General features: G+C 46.4%; 1 protein-coding gene across 1 annotated transcript in view; it reads right to left on the reverse strand.

Annotated features, from left to right (window-relative positions):
- The window catches only part of nup210 (nucleoporin 210), a 47,299-nt gene that overhangs the window by 14,533 nt on the left and 18,217 nt on the right, over nt 1-14,549 (reverse strand). Inside the window, exons 19-30 of the mRNA XM_053240881.1 lie at nt 9,809-9,915; nt 8,892-8,996; nt 6,137-6,238; nt 5,759-5,887; nt 5,126-5,253; nt 4,888-5,023; nt 4,734-4,796; nt 3,923-4,102; nt 3,715-3,795; nt 2,644-2,775; nt 268-426; nt 30-121 (exon numbers count right to left, since the gene is read on the reverse strand). Of these exons, the coding sequence (XP_053096856.1) occupies nt 30-121; nt 268-426; nt 2,644-2,775; nt 3,715-3,795; nt 3,923-4,102; nt 4,734-4,796; nt 4,888-5,023; nt 5,126-5,253; nt 5,759-5,887; nt 6,137-6,238; nt 8,892-8,996; nt 9,809-9,915 (1,414 nt within the window). The remainder of the gene's footprint in view (nt 1-29; nt 122-267; nt 427-2,643; nt 2,776-3,714; nt 3,796-3,922; nt 4,103-4,733; nt 4,797-4,887; nt 5,024-5,125; nt 5,254-5,758; nt 5,888-6,136; nt 6,239-8,891; nt 8,997-9,808; nt 9,916-14,549) is intronic.

Here is a 14,549-nt window from a genome sequence, read left to right on the forward strand (position 1 = left end):
TCTTCCGTTCTCTGCACTTCTGGACTTACCGGTTGGTTTGAAGTTTTAATAAGGAGTTCGGGGACATTAAAATCTCCTCAGCTTGCACTTCTGGATTCAGCAGCTGCAGTTTCTCATAAACCTGACAGAAATTACAGAACCGAACCACTGAGTTAAAGTCTGGAGAACACAGCGTTCCTCTTAAGACGCGACAGCTTTTCTTCTGGTGCGTCAATTTAAACAGAAAAATGTCAACAAAAAACAATCTGCTACAAAACTCTGAGTTACCTGGATCTGAATCTCGTCACTCAGCTCCAGCTTGTTGCCCCAGAGATGCCCAGCTTCTGGAACCGTCGCTCGCACCACCACCTTCAGTCCTGTGCGGCCTTTGCTGCGGCCCGACACACTCATGGCGAAGTTGTGCTCAGCTGAAAGTTTAATGGAGGCCTGAGGGAGACGAGAAAGAGTTGAAAAGAGTCAAGATAAATAACTTCAGACACAGAGGATGAGGATCTTAATAAAGAGAAAGTGATTAATGCTTCAGTGATGTTTAGAGGCTCCACTGTGGCAGAGGTGGATCAGTGGTTAAAGCTCTGGGCTACTGATCAGAAGGTTAACACACCCTTAACAAACGAGCCCCAGCACTACCAATCTGCCACAGCCGGGCCCTTAAGCAAGGCCCTTAACCCTCTCTGCTCCAGATACAAAGACAGAATTTCACTGTACTGTACATGTGTGTGACAGTAAAGGCTCCTTCTACTGTTATGAGTTTTGTTATGGGTGTGTCTCATCTTCTTAGACTATACAATGTGCTTGTAGATAAGTGATCAACAATAAGTCATATGAAAGATACATTTAAACCAGTCAACAATTTAAACTCCTCTTACAAGGACATAAAAGAACTTCTGTTAGAAACCAGGAAATAATCTCGTTAAAAGGATAATCTCACACCAAGTCCCATCAGGTCACACTGAGACCCGTTCCGTCCCATTTAGTCATGTCCTATCTTCTGTGAAGGAAAGCCCTATCTCAAGCCAAGTTCCCGTCTCAGGAGAAGTCCTGTCTCAAGACAAGACAAGTCTGCCATCAAGGCAAGTCGCATCTTTCGTCAAGACAAATCCAGTTTTTTGTCTAGGCAAGTTTATCTCAAGAGAAGTTCTATCTCTTCGCAAATCATGTCTTCCGCCCAGCCGAGTGCCGTCTTGCCCCAAGCCAAGTCCCATCTTCTGCCAAGTCCCATCTTCTGCCAAGTCCCATCTTCCACCATAACAAGCACTCTCTTATGCCAAGTCCCATCTTCTGCCAAGCGCCGTCTCCGCCAAGTGCTATCTTCTGCCAAGCCAAGCGCCGTCTTCTGACAAGCGCTGCCTTCCTACAAGCGCCGTCTTCCGACAGGCGCCGCCCATCTTCCATCAAGTGCCATCCCCTCTTCCATCAAGTGCCATCCCCTCTTCCATCAAGCGCCGCCCATGTTCCATCAAGCGCCGCCCATGTTCCATCAAGTGCCATTCCATCTTCCATCAAGCGCCATTCCATCTTCCATCAAGCGCCATTCCATCTTCCATCAAGCGCCATCCCCTCTTCCATCAAGCGCCATCCCATCTTCCATCAAGCGCCATCCCCTCTTCCATCAAGCGCTGCCCGTCTTCCATCAAGTGCCATCCCATCTTCCATCAAGTGTCGTCTTCTGACAGGCGCCGTCGTCCAACAAGCCAGGTGCCGTCCTGCACCATGCCTTCCATCAAGTGCCATCCCATCTTCCATCAAGTGTCGTCTTCTGACAGGCGCCGTCGTCCAACAAGCCAGGTGCCGTCCTGCACCATGCCAAGCGCCGTCAAAACAAGTTCTATCTGCCATCAAGTAAAATTCTGTCTCAAAGCCAAGTCCCAGCCCATTTCAAGTCAAGTCCCATTTCAGGTCAGTCCCATCACACCCTGTCTCGTCATACTGAGATCTGTCCCGTCATGACCAATCCTGTTAAGCCCCGTCCCATGGCAAGTCTCCTTCTTACAACAGGACTGTTACTGAGAGCCTGTTTTTTACTGAACAACCTGATCAACTGATTTTTGCCCTCATCCTTGTATAAAACATACTGAAACAAAGTCCATGACAGGAACATATTCATTACCTCAAGCAACAACACAACTGCAATACTAAAAATGGTGATTGATTACAAATTAGCGAAATGAACAAACACTGCAGACTCTGTGGCTTTTGCAGAGTACAACTTTGTATTTAGGTCAATTATGAAAAAGTTTGTTCTATAATGAAAAAAGAAAGAAACACAGAACTGGCTTTGTGAACAAAACACAACAGCTCCTTTTAATTAGAAAGAATAAATATAAATAATGAAGCTCTCATTATTATCTGAGCCAGGATTCCCAAAAGGCAACCACACAGTCTAGACAGAAATATGCTACATAACTCAGCTCATAAAAGTTTACGAAGCGAGACTTTCTCTCTCCTGGGAGTTCCTTTGATAAACAAGCTCACAGTCAAAGCAGCCAAGATGCTCCTCTCTCGGAAAAACGCACCACGTACAACAGACACTTATGAGACCTTAAATATGTTTTTATTTTATTCTCCAAGTGTAAAAAAAAAAAAGAAAAAGGGAACTGTATTATAAAGCTGTAGTGTCCACCAGCGGCCCTGATGTTCCCTCACCTCTGAATGGCGCGTGTGGACGTCCAGGATGTCTCTCTTGGTTACGCTCCAGTGGAACGTGAGTCCTGGAAGAGCATTACCGAAGGAGAACGGCGTCTCGCTGCTCGTTAGACCCATCACGTACACTGGCATCTATAGCAAGACCAAAAGAAACTTAAAATCACACAATACACAAGATCACAATTTACCAAAATTGTTTAAATTTGCCTAAGAATTAAAATGGCCTCCATTTATACACCTTTAAGCTAATTACCTATGCCAAAATATATGAATATACATTAATATGCACATTTTTATTCACCGCATATCTTCCTGACATTAAACTCTGGTAAATTGAAATGACAGAATTATTCTTAAGTATTCTGATTATTAAAGATCTTTTAAACTAATTCAGAGGTGGAGCTACACACAAGCACAATTTGTGATGTCACTAAATATAATCCACGGTTTTGGACCAATCAGGACTGAGAATAAAGGACAACGACTTGCTTAGCTACCGAATTATCTAGCTAACCTTGGTAGCTAACCAGTGGTTTTCATCGTAAAGTTAAAAATGCCTTTCGTGTAACAATATGAGGCTGCTCCAACATTTGCATATTCATGCATATTCATATAGCCTGGAATTATTAATGAGGATAAAGGGTAGGGAAGTTGTTTAGCTGTTTTAATAGCTTCTTGGATGTTATAAAATACATTAAACAACATTATTTTACGTAAAGTATCTGTTGTGGTCGTGAAATATTATGTTTTAGGGGATTTTAACACAATTTATCACTTTTTAAAGCTTTTAATTCGTAAAAAAACGTGAGAAATACGTTGAGATGTTTGTGTCGCCTCTAGAACAAATATTAATTAAGGTGTGTGGATTAGGACACGCCCCCTCAGGGATCGATAACGGTAAGTGTTTATGGGATGGATTGTGAATATGCAAATGGTTTTGTATATTAAATTATCTCTATTGTATATTAAATATTATATGATTGATCCACCTATAGTCCAACTCCAGTGAGAGTAATGAACAAAGTGTAATTTTTTTCGTTAATAAGGAAGTAAATAAGCGAGTCCGGTTACCATGGCGCCGGTCTTCATCCGGGTGATGGGCACTCTGATTCGAACGCCTTTCAGCTGCACCACCTCCACCTCCACCTGATCCTGTGAACATCAACGGCGTTAATGATTTTAAATGATAACTAATAAACTTTAGCAGATGACGAGTACACAGAGCGAGAAGCAGATTTGATGTAAAACGCTGATGATGAAACGTCGTAAAGCGCGTTACCTGTGAGATCACCACCAGTTTGCCGCTTTCCGTATCGACGGCTTGTACGACTCCCGTAACGGTCATGTTGCCCACGGCGACGCCACGAACCAGACCGATGCTGTTAACGGAGGCGATGTTCGAGTCGCTCAAGGAGAACAGGATGTTGGACTGAGGCTGTGGACCTCCTTCTGATGTGATCTGAAGATTGGAGAAAAGAGCGAATATATATTAGCATAATCATTTTTGAGGACGTAATTCATAAAGACAGGAACAACGATGGTTCCACTTTGTAGAAAATTGATGATTTGCTGTACTGTAATGGCTTGGGACTGCGATTGCTGTAGTGGCTTTGGGGCTGCAGTTGCCACGAGCAGCTTCTCACTCAGAACTCCATCAGTGGACAGTGGATAGATTTTAATTTTCTTGCGAAAACTGTGATGAATTTCCTGATTGCACAATTGCACTATTTGTCCATAAAGTACACAATAATAGAAGGGAATGATTTATAATCGCACTATCCGTTGCACCCAGATGAGGATGAGTTCCCTTTTGAGTCTGGTTCCTCTCAAGGTTTCTTCCTCATATCATCTCAGGGAGTTTTTCCTCACCACCGTCACCTCTGGCTTCTCATTAGGGATAAATTTATACATTTACAATTTATATCCTGAATGTATTTATTTCTGAAAAGCTGCTTTGTGACAATGTCCATTGTTAAAAGCGCTATACAAGTAAATTTGAATTGAATATGCATAATCATGCAAATTAATACTGTAGATTTTGTAGGAAAAAAAATAATAAAACCTCTGGAGCAGAGCTGTTATTCACTAACCTGCATCACCGCCCCGATAATCAGCGTGACTTTTCTCGGGAGCAGCCTGAAAGGCGGGAAAACCTAAACGCCAAAAAAAAAAAAAGAGACAAAAAGTGACAACAAAGCTAACACAGCGATGCTGTAAAATCCGTAAAGCAGTGAGAGGTTTTACTTCGATTTGCTGCGGTGCAGATGAGATCGTTCTCCCGGTTTTATCGGTCACGACGGCGGAGATACTCGTCTGACCGATCACCACGCCTTTGACCAGGAACGTCGCCGTGTCCTTCTCAGAATACTCAGATAAAGGTCTATGAAAAAAAATATTCATTTTTTTTTAAATATTAGTTTTATTTTCACATAAAAAATACACAACATCACTGTAAATCTAGATATAGATTATTTGTACTCACTGCAGAGACACGATGGATGATGCAGCTTTCAGTTTCAGATTCATATGAGAGAAATATTTGGCAAGAAACGGCTTTTTGTTGTCGTCCAAAACTCGAACGTATGCTCTCACAGACTTCCCAATCTCCACCTAACAATACAGTAATAATAATTATACATTAAAAATAAAAATATATACATATTGAGATATCATGCACCACCACATGCATCAATTCAACTAATTTAATTTAATAATTCTCACTAATGGCTGATAAATCAGTTGGTTTTGTCGCCCCCTCTGGTGAAAACAGGAACTGTCCTAGACACTGAACACTGAACTGGAAACCAGCAGGAGATTTTATTCACAAGTTTCTCTTTATTTCTCTAAATAATTAGCATCTGATAGGGAGGTGTGTGTGTGTGTGTGTGTGTGTGTGTGTGCGTGTGTGTGAGACAGAGTGGTGTGATGAAGTGGAGTTAAATAAATGATAAATCCTGCAGCTAATCTGCACCTGACCATCTTACAGGAGACGCTGTTTTTGGGATAAAAAGCGTAGCACCAGAAGCACCATTTAAAGATGTTTCAGGAATGTGAGAGATCAGAAGATCTCCCACGTGGTGAAGATCAGTATCAGATATCAGTATCTTCTCCTCACCTTATCCACCACACGCACGTAAACCTCCAGGATGTCCGACACGTGCACGGTGGCCGTGGCGGGGGCGGGAAAGGTCAAGCAGAGGTCGTGAACCATCACCTGGAGGACACCGGGGTGCACTGGAACCACCTGGACGATGTTAGAGAGCATGAGAGGAACAGATGGACTTCATGGAGACTTCATTACAGGTCTAAGTGCTATACATGCTCAAGTTCTACAGAAGAAATGAATCAATGTAGATGCAAAAAAAGAAAAGGAAAAAAAAAGCTCTGATTTTAATCCACAGAAAAGTTTGGATTTTCTGAAACAGATGAAACCCAGTTGCTTAAAAACAGCAGCGTCAGCATCATCACGTCCTCCGGCAGAAGATAAACGCACCTCAGCAGTTCCTCGAGACTCCTGAAACTCCACGTCAGCGATTCCCCGAACGCTGGTATTCACGAAGAAATAACCCGAGCCTTCTCGCAGCGTGAGCTCAGCCTGACACACAACAAAATAATTCATTCATCAAAAAGGAGACATTACAGAACGAGAATAAATAAAGGATTCAGCATAATAGAGAAGTAAAAAAAATAATAATAAATAAACAAATAAAGAGAGCCAGTAAGAAGGGATTCCACAGATTATTTAACACACATTAACGAATGATTCAGGAGGTACGTATGTATATGTGTGTTAATGGATGTAGGTATTACGGTAACGGCAGAAGCGGTAAATGCTCAGTATTAAAAGTTCATGCATTAAATTAATAAATGATTCATGATCAAAAGAAGGGAAAAGGAGAAAGAAGGTAAGAATGAAGAAAGACTGAGAAAAAACATAAGGAACAAAAAAAAAAACAAAACAAAACAAAAGAAAGCAAAGGATTACACAGATCCACATAACTAGGCATATGTAGGCATTGAGGGGCACTGAGGGGCATACAGGACAATGAGGGGCATACAGAGGCACTGAGGGACACTGAGGGGCACTGAGGAGCATACAGAGGCACTGAGGGGCATACAGAGGCACTGAGGGGCATACAGAGGCATACAGAGGCACTGAGGGGCATACAGAGGCACTGAGGGACACTGAGGGGCACTGAGGAGCATACAGAGGCACTGAGGAGCATACAGAGGCACTGAGGGGCATACAGAGGCACTGAGGGGCATACAGAGGCATACAGAGGCACTGAGGGGCATACAGAGGCACTGAGGGACACTGAGGGGCACTGAGGAGCATACAGAGGCACTGAGGGGCATACAGAGGCACTGAGGGGCATACAGAGGCACTGAGGGGCATACAGAGGCACTGAGGGGCATACAGAGGCACTGAGGGACACTGAGGGGCACTGAGGAGCATACAGAGGCACTGAGGGGCATACAGAGGCACTGAGGGGCATACAGAGGCACTGAGGGACACTGAGGGGCACTGAGGAGCATACAGAGGCACTGAGGGGCATACAGAGGCACTGAGGGGCATACAGAGGCATACAGAGGCACTGAGGGGCATACAGAGGCACTGAGGGGCATACAGAGGCATACAGAGGCACTGAGGGGCATACAGAGGCACACTGAGAGGCACTGAGGGGCATATAGAGGCACACAGAGGCACTGAGGGGCATACAGAGGCACACTGAGAGGCACTGAGGGGCATATAGAGGCACTGAGGGGCATACAGGGTCACTGAGGGGCATACAGAGGCACTGAGGGGCATACAGGGGCACTGAGGGGCATACAGGGGCACTGAGGGGCATACAGAGGCACTGAGGGGCATACAGAGGCATACAGAGGCACTGAGGGGCATACAGAGGCTCTGAGGGGCATACAGAGGCTCTGAGGGGCATACAGAGGCTCTGAGGGGCATACAGAGGCACTGAGGGGCATACAGAGGCATACAGAGGCACTGAGGGGCATACAGAGGCATACAGAGGCACTGAGGGGCATACAGAGGCATACAGAGGCACTGAGGGGCATACAGAGGCATACAGAGGCACTGAGGGGCATACAGAGGCACACTGAGAGGCACTGAGGGGCATATAGAGGCTCTGAGGGGCATATAGAGGCTCTGAGGGGCATATAGAGGCACTGAGGGGCATACAGAGGCACTGAGGGGCATACAGGGGCACTGAGGGGCATACAGGGGCATTGAGGGGCACTGAGGGGCATACAGAGGCACTGAGGGGCATACAGAGGCATACAGAGGCACTGAGGGGCATACAGAGGCATACAGGGGCACTGAGGGGCATACAGGGGCACTGAGGGGCACTGAGGGGCATACAGAGGCACTGAGGGGCATACAGGGGCACTGAGGGGCACACAGAGGCACTGAGGGGCATACAGGGGCACTGAGGGGCATACAGGGGCACTGAGGGGCACACAGGGGCACTGAGGGGCACACAGGGGCACTGAGGGGCATACAGGGGCACTGAGGGGCATACAGAGGCACTGAGGGGCATACAGGGGCATACAGGGGCACTGAGGGGCACACAGAGGCACTGAGGGGCACACAGAGGCACTGAGGGACATACAGGGGCACTGAGGGGCACACAGGGGCACTGAGGGGCACACAGAGGCACTGAGGGGCATACAGGGGAACTGAGGGGCATACAGAGGCACTGAGGGGCACTGAGGGGCATACAGGGGCACTGAGGGGCACTGAGGGGCATACAGGGGCACTGAGGGGCATACAGGGGCACTGAGGGGCATACAGGGGCACTGAGGGGCATACAGGGGCACTGAGGGGCACTGAGGGGCATACAGGGGCACTGAGGGGCATACAGGGGCACTGAGGGGCATACAGGGGCACCGAGGGGCATACAGGGGCACTGAGGGGCATACAGGGGCACCGAGGGGCATACAGGGGCACTGAGGGGCACACAGAGGCACTGAGGGGCATACAGAGGCATACAGGGGCACTGAGGGGCATACAGGGGCACCGAGGGGCATACAGGGGCACACAGAGGCACTGAGGGGCATACAGAGGCACTGAGGGGCATACAGGGGCACCGAGGGGCATACAGGGGCACTGAGGGGCACACAGAGGCACTGAGGGGCATACAGGGGCACACAGAGGCACTGAGGGGCATACAGAGGCACTGAGGGGCATACAGGGGCACTGAGGGGCACACAGGGGCACTGAGGGGCGCACTTACCCGCACATCAGGGTGATTATAAATGGAGACAGCCTGCGGGGTCACAGTTACATCCTCAACCAACAGGAGATCCAGTGTAGCAGAGACCACCGTCAGAGGCTCAAACTGAGAGAGAGAGAGAGAGAGAGAGAGAGAGACAGAGAGAGAGAGAGAGAGAGAGAGAGACAGAGACAGAGAGAGAGAGAGAGAGGGAGAGAGAGAGACAGAGACAGAGAGAGGGAGAGAGACAGAGAGAGAGAGGGAGAGAGAGAGACAGAGACAGAGAGAGAGAGAGAGAGAGAGAGAGAGAGAGAGAGAGAGACAGAGACAGAGAGAGAGAGAGAGAGAGAGAGAGATTAATTCAGCCTGGTCCACTCCCTGTTCACTCCATAGTTTATAAATGAAGTTTGGATGAATTAGCACGATCTAACACACAGCTTCTTTAGATAAATAATGCGTGTTGGTATTTAACCCTGAGTATTAAGGGTTCATTAATAAGTTATTAATGTATTATAAAGCAGCAGTAATGCAGTAATGTGTATTTGAACCCTGGAGCAGATGAAGCTGTTTGCGTGACTGATGTGACTCTGAGCTTCTGCGGCTTTCGGAAAACTCTAACGTTCTGAATTTGTTTTTTATTGCTGTTAGACGTTGCCAATAGCAACCAATGAGGAGATGAGGTCTGTTCGCGTGTCTGTGGTGACAAAACACCACCACACACACGCCTACACACACACACACACACACACACACACACACACACGCAAACACACACCGCTTCCTATTCAGCTTAAAAGGAAATGAAACCAAGCTGATATAGAACATCAAGACAAAAGCTGTAGATTGTGTGTGTGTATTTGTGTGTGTGTGTGTGTGTGTGTGTGTGTGTGTGTATCTGCAGACTGATGATGCTGATCGAGAAACACACACACACTTACTCCAGGCAGAACAGCCGCTTTCTCCAGGTGAGATGTCTGGTAGCCCAGCGCGCTCACAGTGATGGCCGCCACGCCCGACTCGTGATGAACAAACACCGTCTGACGTCCTGCACGTGAAAAACAACACGCTTTAACATGCACACGCTTTAACACACACGCGCTTTAACACACGCGCTTTAACACACGCGCTTTAACACACGCGCTTTAACACGCACACGCTTTAACATGCACACGCTTTAACACACACGCGCTTTAACACACGCACTTTAACACACGCGCTTTAACATGCACACGCTTTAACATGCACACGCTTTAACACACACGCGCTTTAACACACGCACTTTAACACACGCGCTTTAACACACGCGCTTTAACACGCACACGCTTTAACACACACGCTTTAACACACGCGCTTTAACACGCACACGCTTTAACATGCACACGCTTTAACACACGCACTTTAACACACGCGCTTTAACATGCACACGCTTTAACATGCACACGCTTTAACACACACGCGCTTTAACACACGCACTTTAACACACGCGCTTTAACACACGCGCTTTAACACGCACACGCTTTAACACACACGCTTTAACACGCACACGCTTTAACACACACGCTTTAACACACGCGCTTTAACACACGCGCTTTAACACACGCGCTTTTATATACACTCACGCTTTAACACACACGCACGCTTTTACACACGTTACATAATAACGTGAAAATAATACTCACTCACTGCACTACTGCTAACACACACATCGGATTAATAAACACTTATTATTTACATCGAGTTTTTATTCTTTACCTTAAATAATAATTAATTAATTAATTCAATAAAGAAAGATTATTAAGCTCAAGAAAGGGAGCAAAGCAAAGAATAATGGATGCATAAGCAAAGAAAATAAATACAGAATAAGAAAAAAGTAAAAGCATGTGAAAGAAAGAAAGAAAGAAAGGAGAAGGACAAAAGGATGTGCGGTATAGAGAACAGGAGAACCCGCGGTACCGTGGAGTTTATATTACTGTGACGTGCGGTATAGAGAACAGGAGAACCCGCGGTACCGTGGAGTTTATATTACTGTGACGTGCGGTATAGAGAACAGGAGAACCCGTGGTACCGTGGAGTTTATATTATGTGATGTGCGGTATAGAGAACAGGAGAACCCGTGGTACCGTGGAGTTTATATTACTGTGATGTGATGTATAGAGAACAGGAGAACCCGTGGTACCGTGGAGTTTATATTACTGTGATGTGACGTATAGAGAACAGGAGAACCCGTGGTACCGTGGAGTTTATATTACTGTGATGTGATGTATAGAGAACAGGAGAACCCGTGGTACCGTGGAGTTTATATTACTGTGATGTGACGTATAGAGAACAGGAGAACCCGTGGTACCGTGGAGTTTATGTTATGTGATGTGCGGTATAGAGAACAGGAGAACCCGTGGTACCGTGGAGTTTATATTACTGTGATGTGATGTATAGAGAACAGGAGAACCCGCGGTACCGTGGAGTTTATATTACTGTGATGTGCGGTATAGAGAACAGGAGAACCCGTGGCACCGTGGAGTTTATATTACTGTGATGTGATGTATAGAGAACAGGAGAACCCGTGGTACCGTGGAGTTTATATTACTGTGACGTGCGGTATAGAGAACAGGAGAACCCGTGGTACCGTGGAGTTTATATTACTGTGACGTGCGGTATAGAGAACAGGAGAACCCGTGGTACCGTGGAGTTTATATTATGTGATGTGCGGTATAGAGAACAGGAGAACCCGTGGTACCGTGGAGTTTATATTACTGTGATGTGATGTATAGAGAACAGGAGAACCCGTGGTACCGTGGAGTTTATATTACTGTGATGTGCGGTATAGAGAACAGGAGAACCCGTGGTACCGTGGAGTTTATATTACTGTGACGTGCGGTATAGAGAACAGGAGAACCCGTGGTACCGTGGAGTTTATATTACTGTGACGTGCGGTATAGAGAACAGGAGAACCCGTGGCACCGTGGAGTTTATGTTATGTGATGTGCGGTATAGAGAACAGGAGAACCCGTGGTACCGTGGAGTTTATGTTATGTGATGTGCGGTATAGAGAACAGGAGAACCTGTGGTACCGTGGAGTTTATATTACTGTGATGTGCGGTATAGAGAACAGGAGAACCCGCGGTACCGTGGAGTTTATATTACTGTGATGTGCGGTATAGAGAACAGGAGAACCCGTGGTACCGTGGAGTTTATGTTATGTGATGTGACGTATAGAGAACAGGAGAACCCGCGGTACAGTGGAGTTTATATTACTGTGATGTGCGGTATAGAGAACAGGAGAACCCGTGGTACCGTGGAGTTTATATTACTGTGACGTGCGGTATAGAGAACAGGAGAACCCGTGGTACAGTGGAGTTTATATTACTGTGATGTGCGGTATAGAGAACAGGAGAACCCGTGGTACCGTGGAGTTTATATTACTGTGACGTGCGGTATAGAGAACAGGAGAACCCGTGGTACCGTGGAGTTTATATTACTGTGATGTGCGGTATAGAGAACAGGAGAACCCGTGGTACCGTGGAGTTTATATTACTGTGACGTGCGGTATAGAGAACAGGAGAACCCGTGGTACCGTGGAGTTTATATTACTGTGATGTGCAGTATAGAGAACAGGAGAACCCGTGGTACCGTGGAGTTTATATTACTGTGATGTGCGGTATAGAGAACAGGAGAACCCGTGGTACAGTGGAGTTTATGTTATGTGATGTGCGGTATAGAGAACAGGAGAACCCGTGGTACCGTGGAGTTTATGTTATGTGATGTGACGTATAGAGAACAGGAGAACCCGTGGTACAGTGGAGTTTATATTACTGTGATGTGCGGTATAGAGAACAGGAGAACCCGTGGTACCGTGGAGTTTATATTACTGTGATGTGCGGTATAGAGAACAGGAGAACCCGCGGTACCGTGGAGTTTATGTTATGTGATGTGCGGTATAGAGAACAGGAGAACCCGTGGTACAGTGGAGTTTATATTACTGTGACGTGCGGTATAGAGAACAGGAGAACCCGTGGTACCGTGGAGTTTATGTTATGTGATGTGACGTATAGAGAACAGGAGAACCCGTGGTACAGTGGAGTTTATATTACTGTGATGTGCGGTATAGAGAACAGGAGAACCCGTGGTACCGTGGAGTTTATGTTATGTGATGTGCGGTATAGAGAACAGGAGAACCCGTGGTACCGTGGAGTTTATATTACTGTGACGTGCGGTATAGAGAACAGGAGAACCCGTGGTACAGTGGAGTTTATATTACTGTGACGTGCGGTATAGAGAACAGGAGAACCCGTGGTACCGTGGAGTTTATGTTATGTGATGTGACGTATAGAGAACAGGAGAACCCGTGGTACAGTGGAGTTTATATTACTGTGATGTGCGGTATAGAGAACAGGAGAACCCGTGGTACCGTGGAGTTTATGTTATGTGATGTGCGGTATAGAGAACAGGAGAACCCGTGGTACCGTGGAGTTTATGTTATGTGATGTGACGTATAGAGAACAGGAGAACCCGTGGTACCGTGGAGTTTATATTACTGTGACGTGCGGTATAGAGAACAGGAGAACCCGTGGTACCGTGGAGTTTATATTACTGTGACGTGCGGTATAGAGAACAGGAGAACCCGTGGTACAGTGGAGTTTATGTTATGTGATGTGCGGTATAGAGAACAGGAGAACCCGTGGTACCGTGGAGTTTATATTACTGTGATGTGCGGTATAGAGAACAGGAGAACCCGTGGTACCGTGGAGTTTATATTACTGTGACGTGCGGTATAGAGAACAGGAGAACCCGTGGTACCGTGGAGTTTATATTACTGTGATGTGCGGTATAGAGAACAGGAGAACCCGCGGTACCGTGGAGTTTATATTACTGTGATGTGCGGTATAGAGAACAGGAGAACCCGTGGTACAGTGGAGTTTATGTTATGTGATGTGCGGTATAGAGAACAGGAGAACCCGTGGTACCGTGGAGTTTATGTTATGTGATGTGACGTATAGAGAACAGGAGAACCCGCGGTACAGTGGAGTTTATATTACTGTGATGTGCGGTATAGAGAACAGGAGAACCCGTGGTACCGTGGAGTTTATATTACTGTGACGTGCGGTATAGAGAACAGGAGAACCCGTGGTACCGTGGAGTTTATGTTACTGTGATGTGCGGTATAGAGAACAGGAGAACCCGCGGTACCGTGGAGTTTATGTTATGTGATGTGCGGTATAGAGAACAGGAGAACCCGTGGTACAGTGGAGTTTATATTACTGTGACGTGCGGTATAGAGAACAGGAGAACCCGTGGTACCGTGGAGTTTATGTTATGTGATGTGACGTATAGAGAACAGGAGAACCCGTGGTACAGTGGAGTTTATATTACTGTGATGTGCGGTATAGAGAACAGGAGAACCCGTGGTACCGTGGAGTTTATGTTATGTGATGTGCGGTATAGAGAACAGGAGAACCCGTGGTACCGTGGAGTTTATATTACTGTGACGTGCGGTATAGAGAACAGGAGAACCCGTGGTACCGTGGAGTTTATATTACTGTGATGTGCGGTATAGAGAACAGGAGAACCCGCGGTACCGTGGAGTTTATGTTATGTGATGTGCGGTATAGAGAACAGGAGAACCCGTGGTACAGTGGAGTTTATATTACTGTGACGTGCGGTATAGAGAACAGGAGAACCCGT

The sequence above is a fragment of the Pangasianodon hypophthalmus genome, chromosome 16 (genome assembly GCF_027358585.1).
Source record: "Pangasianodon hypophthalmus isolate fPanHyp1 chromosome 16, fPanHyp1.pri, whole genome shotgun sequence".
Classification (NCBI taxonomy): domain Eukaryota; kingdom Metazoa; phylum Chordata; class Actinopteri; order Siluriformes; family Pangasiidae; genus Pangasianodon; species Pangasianodon hypophthalmus.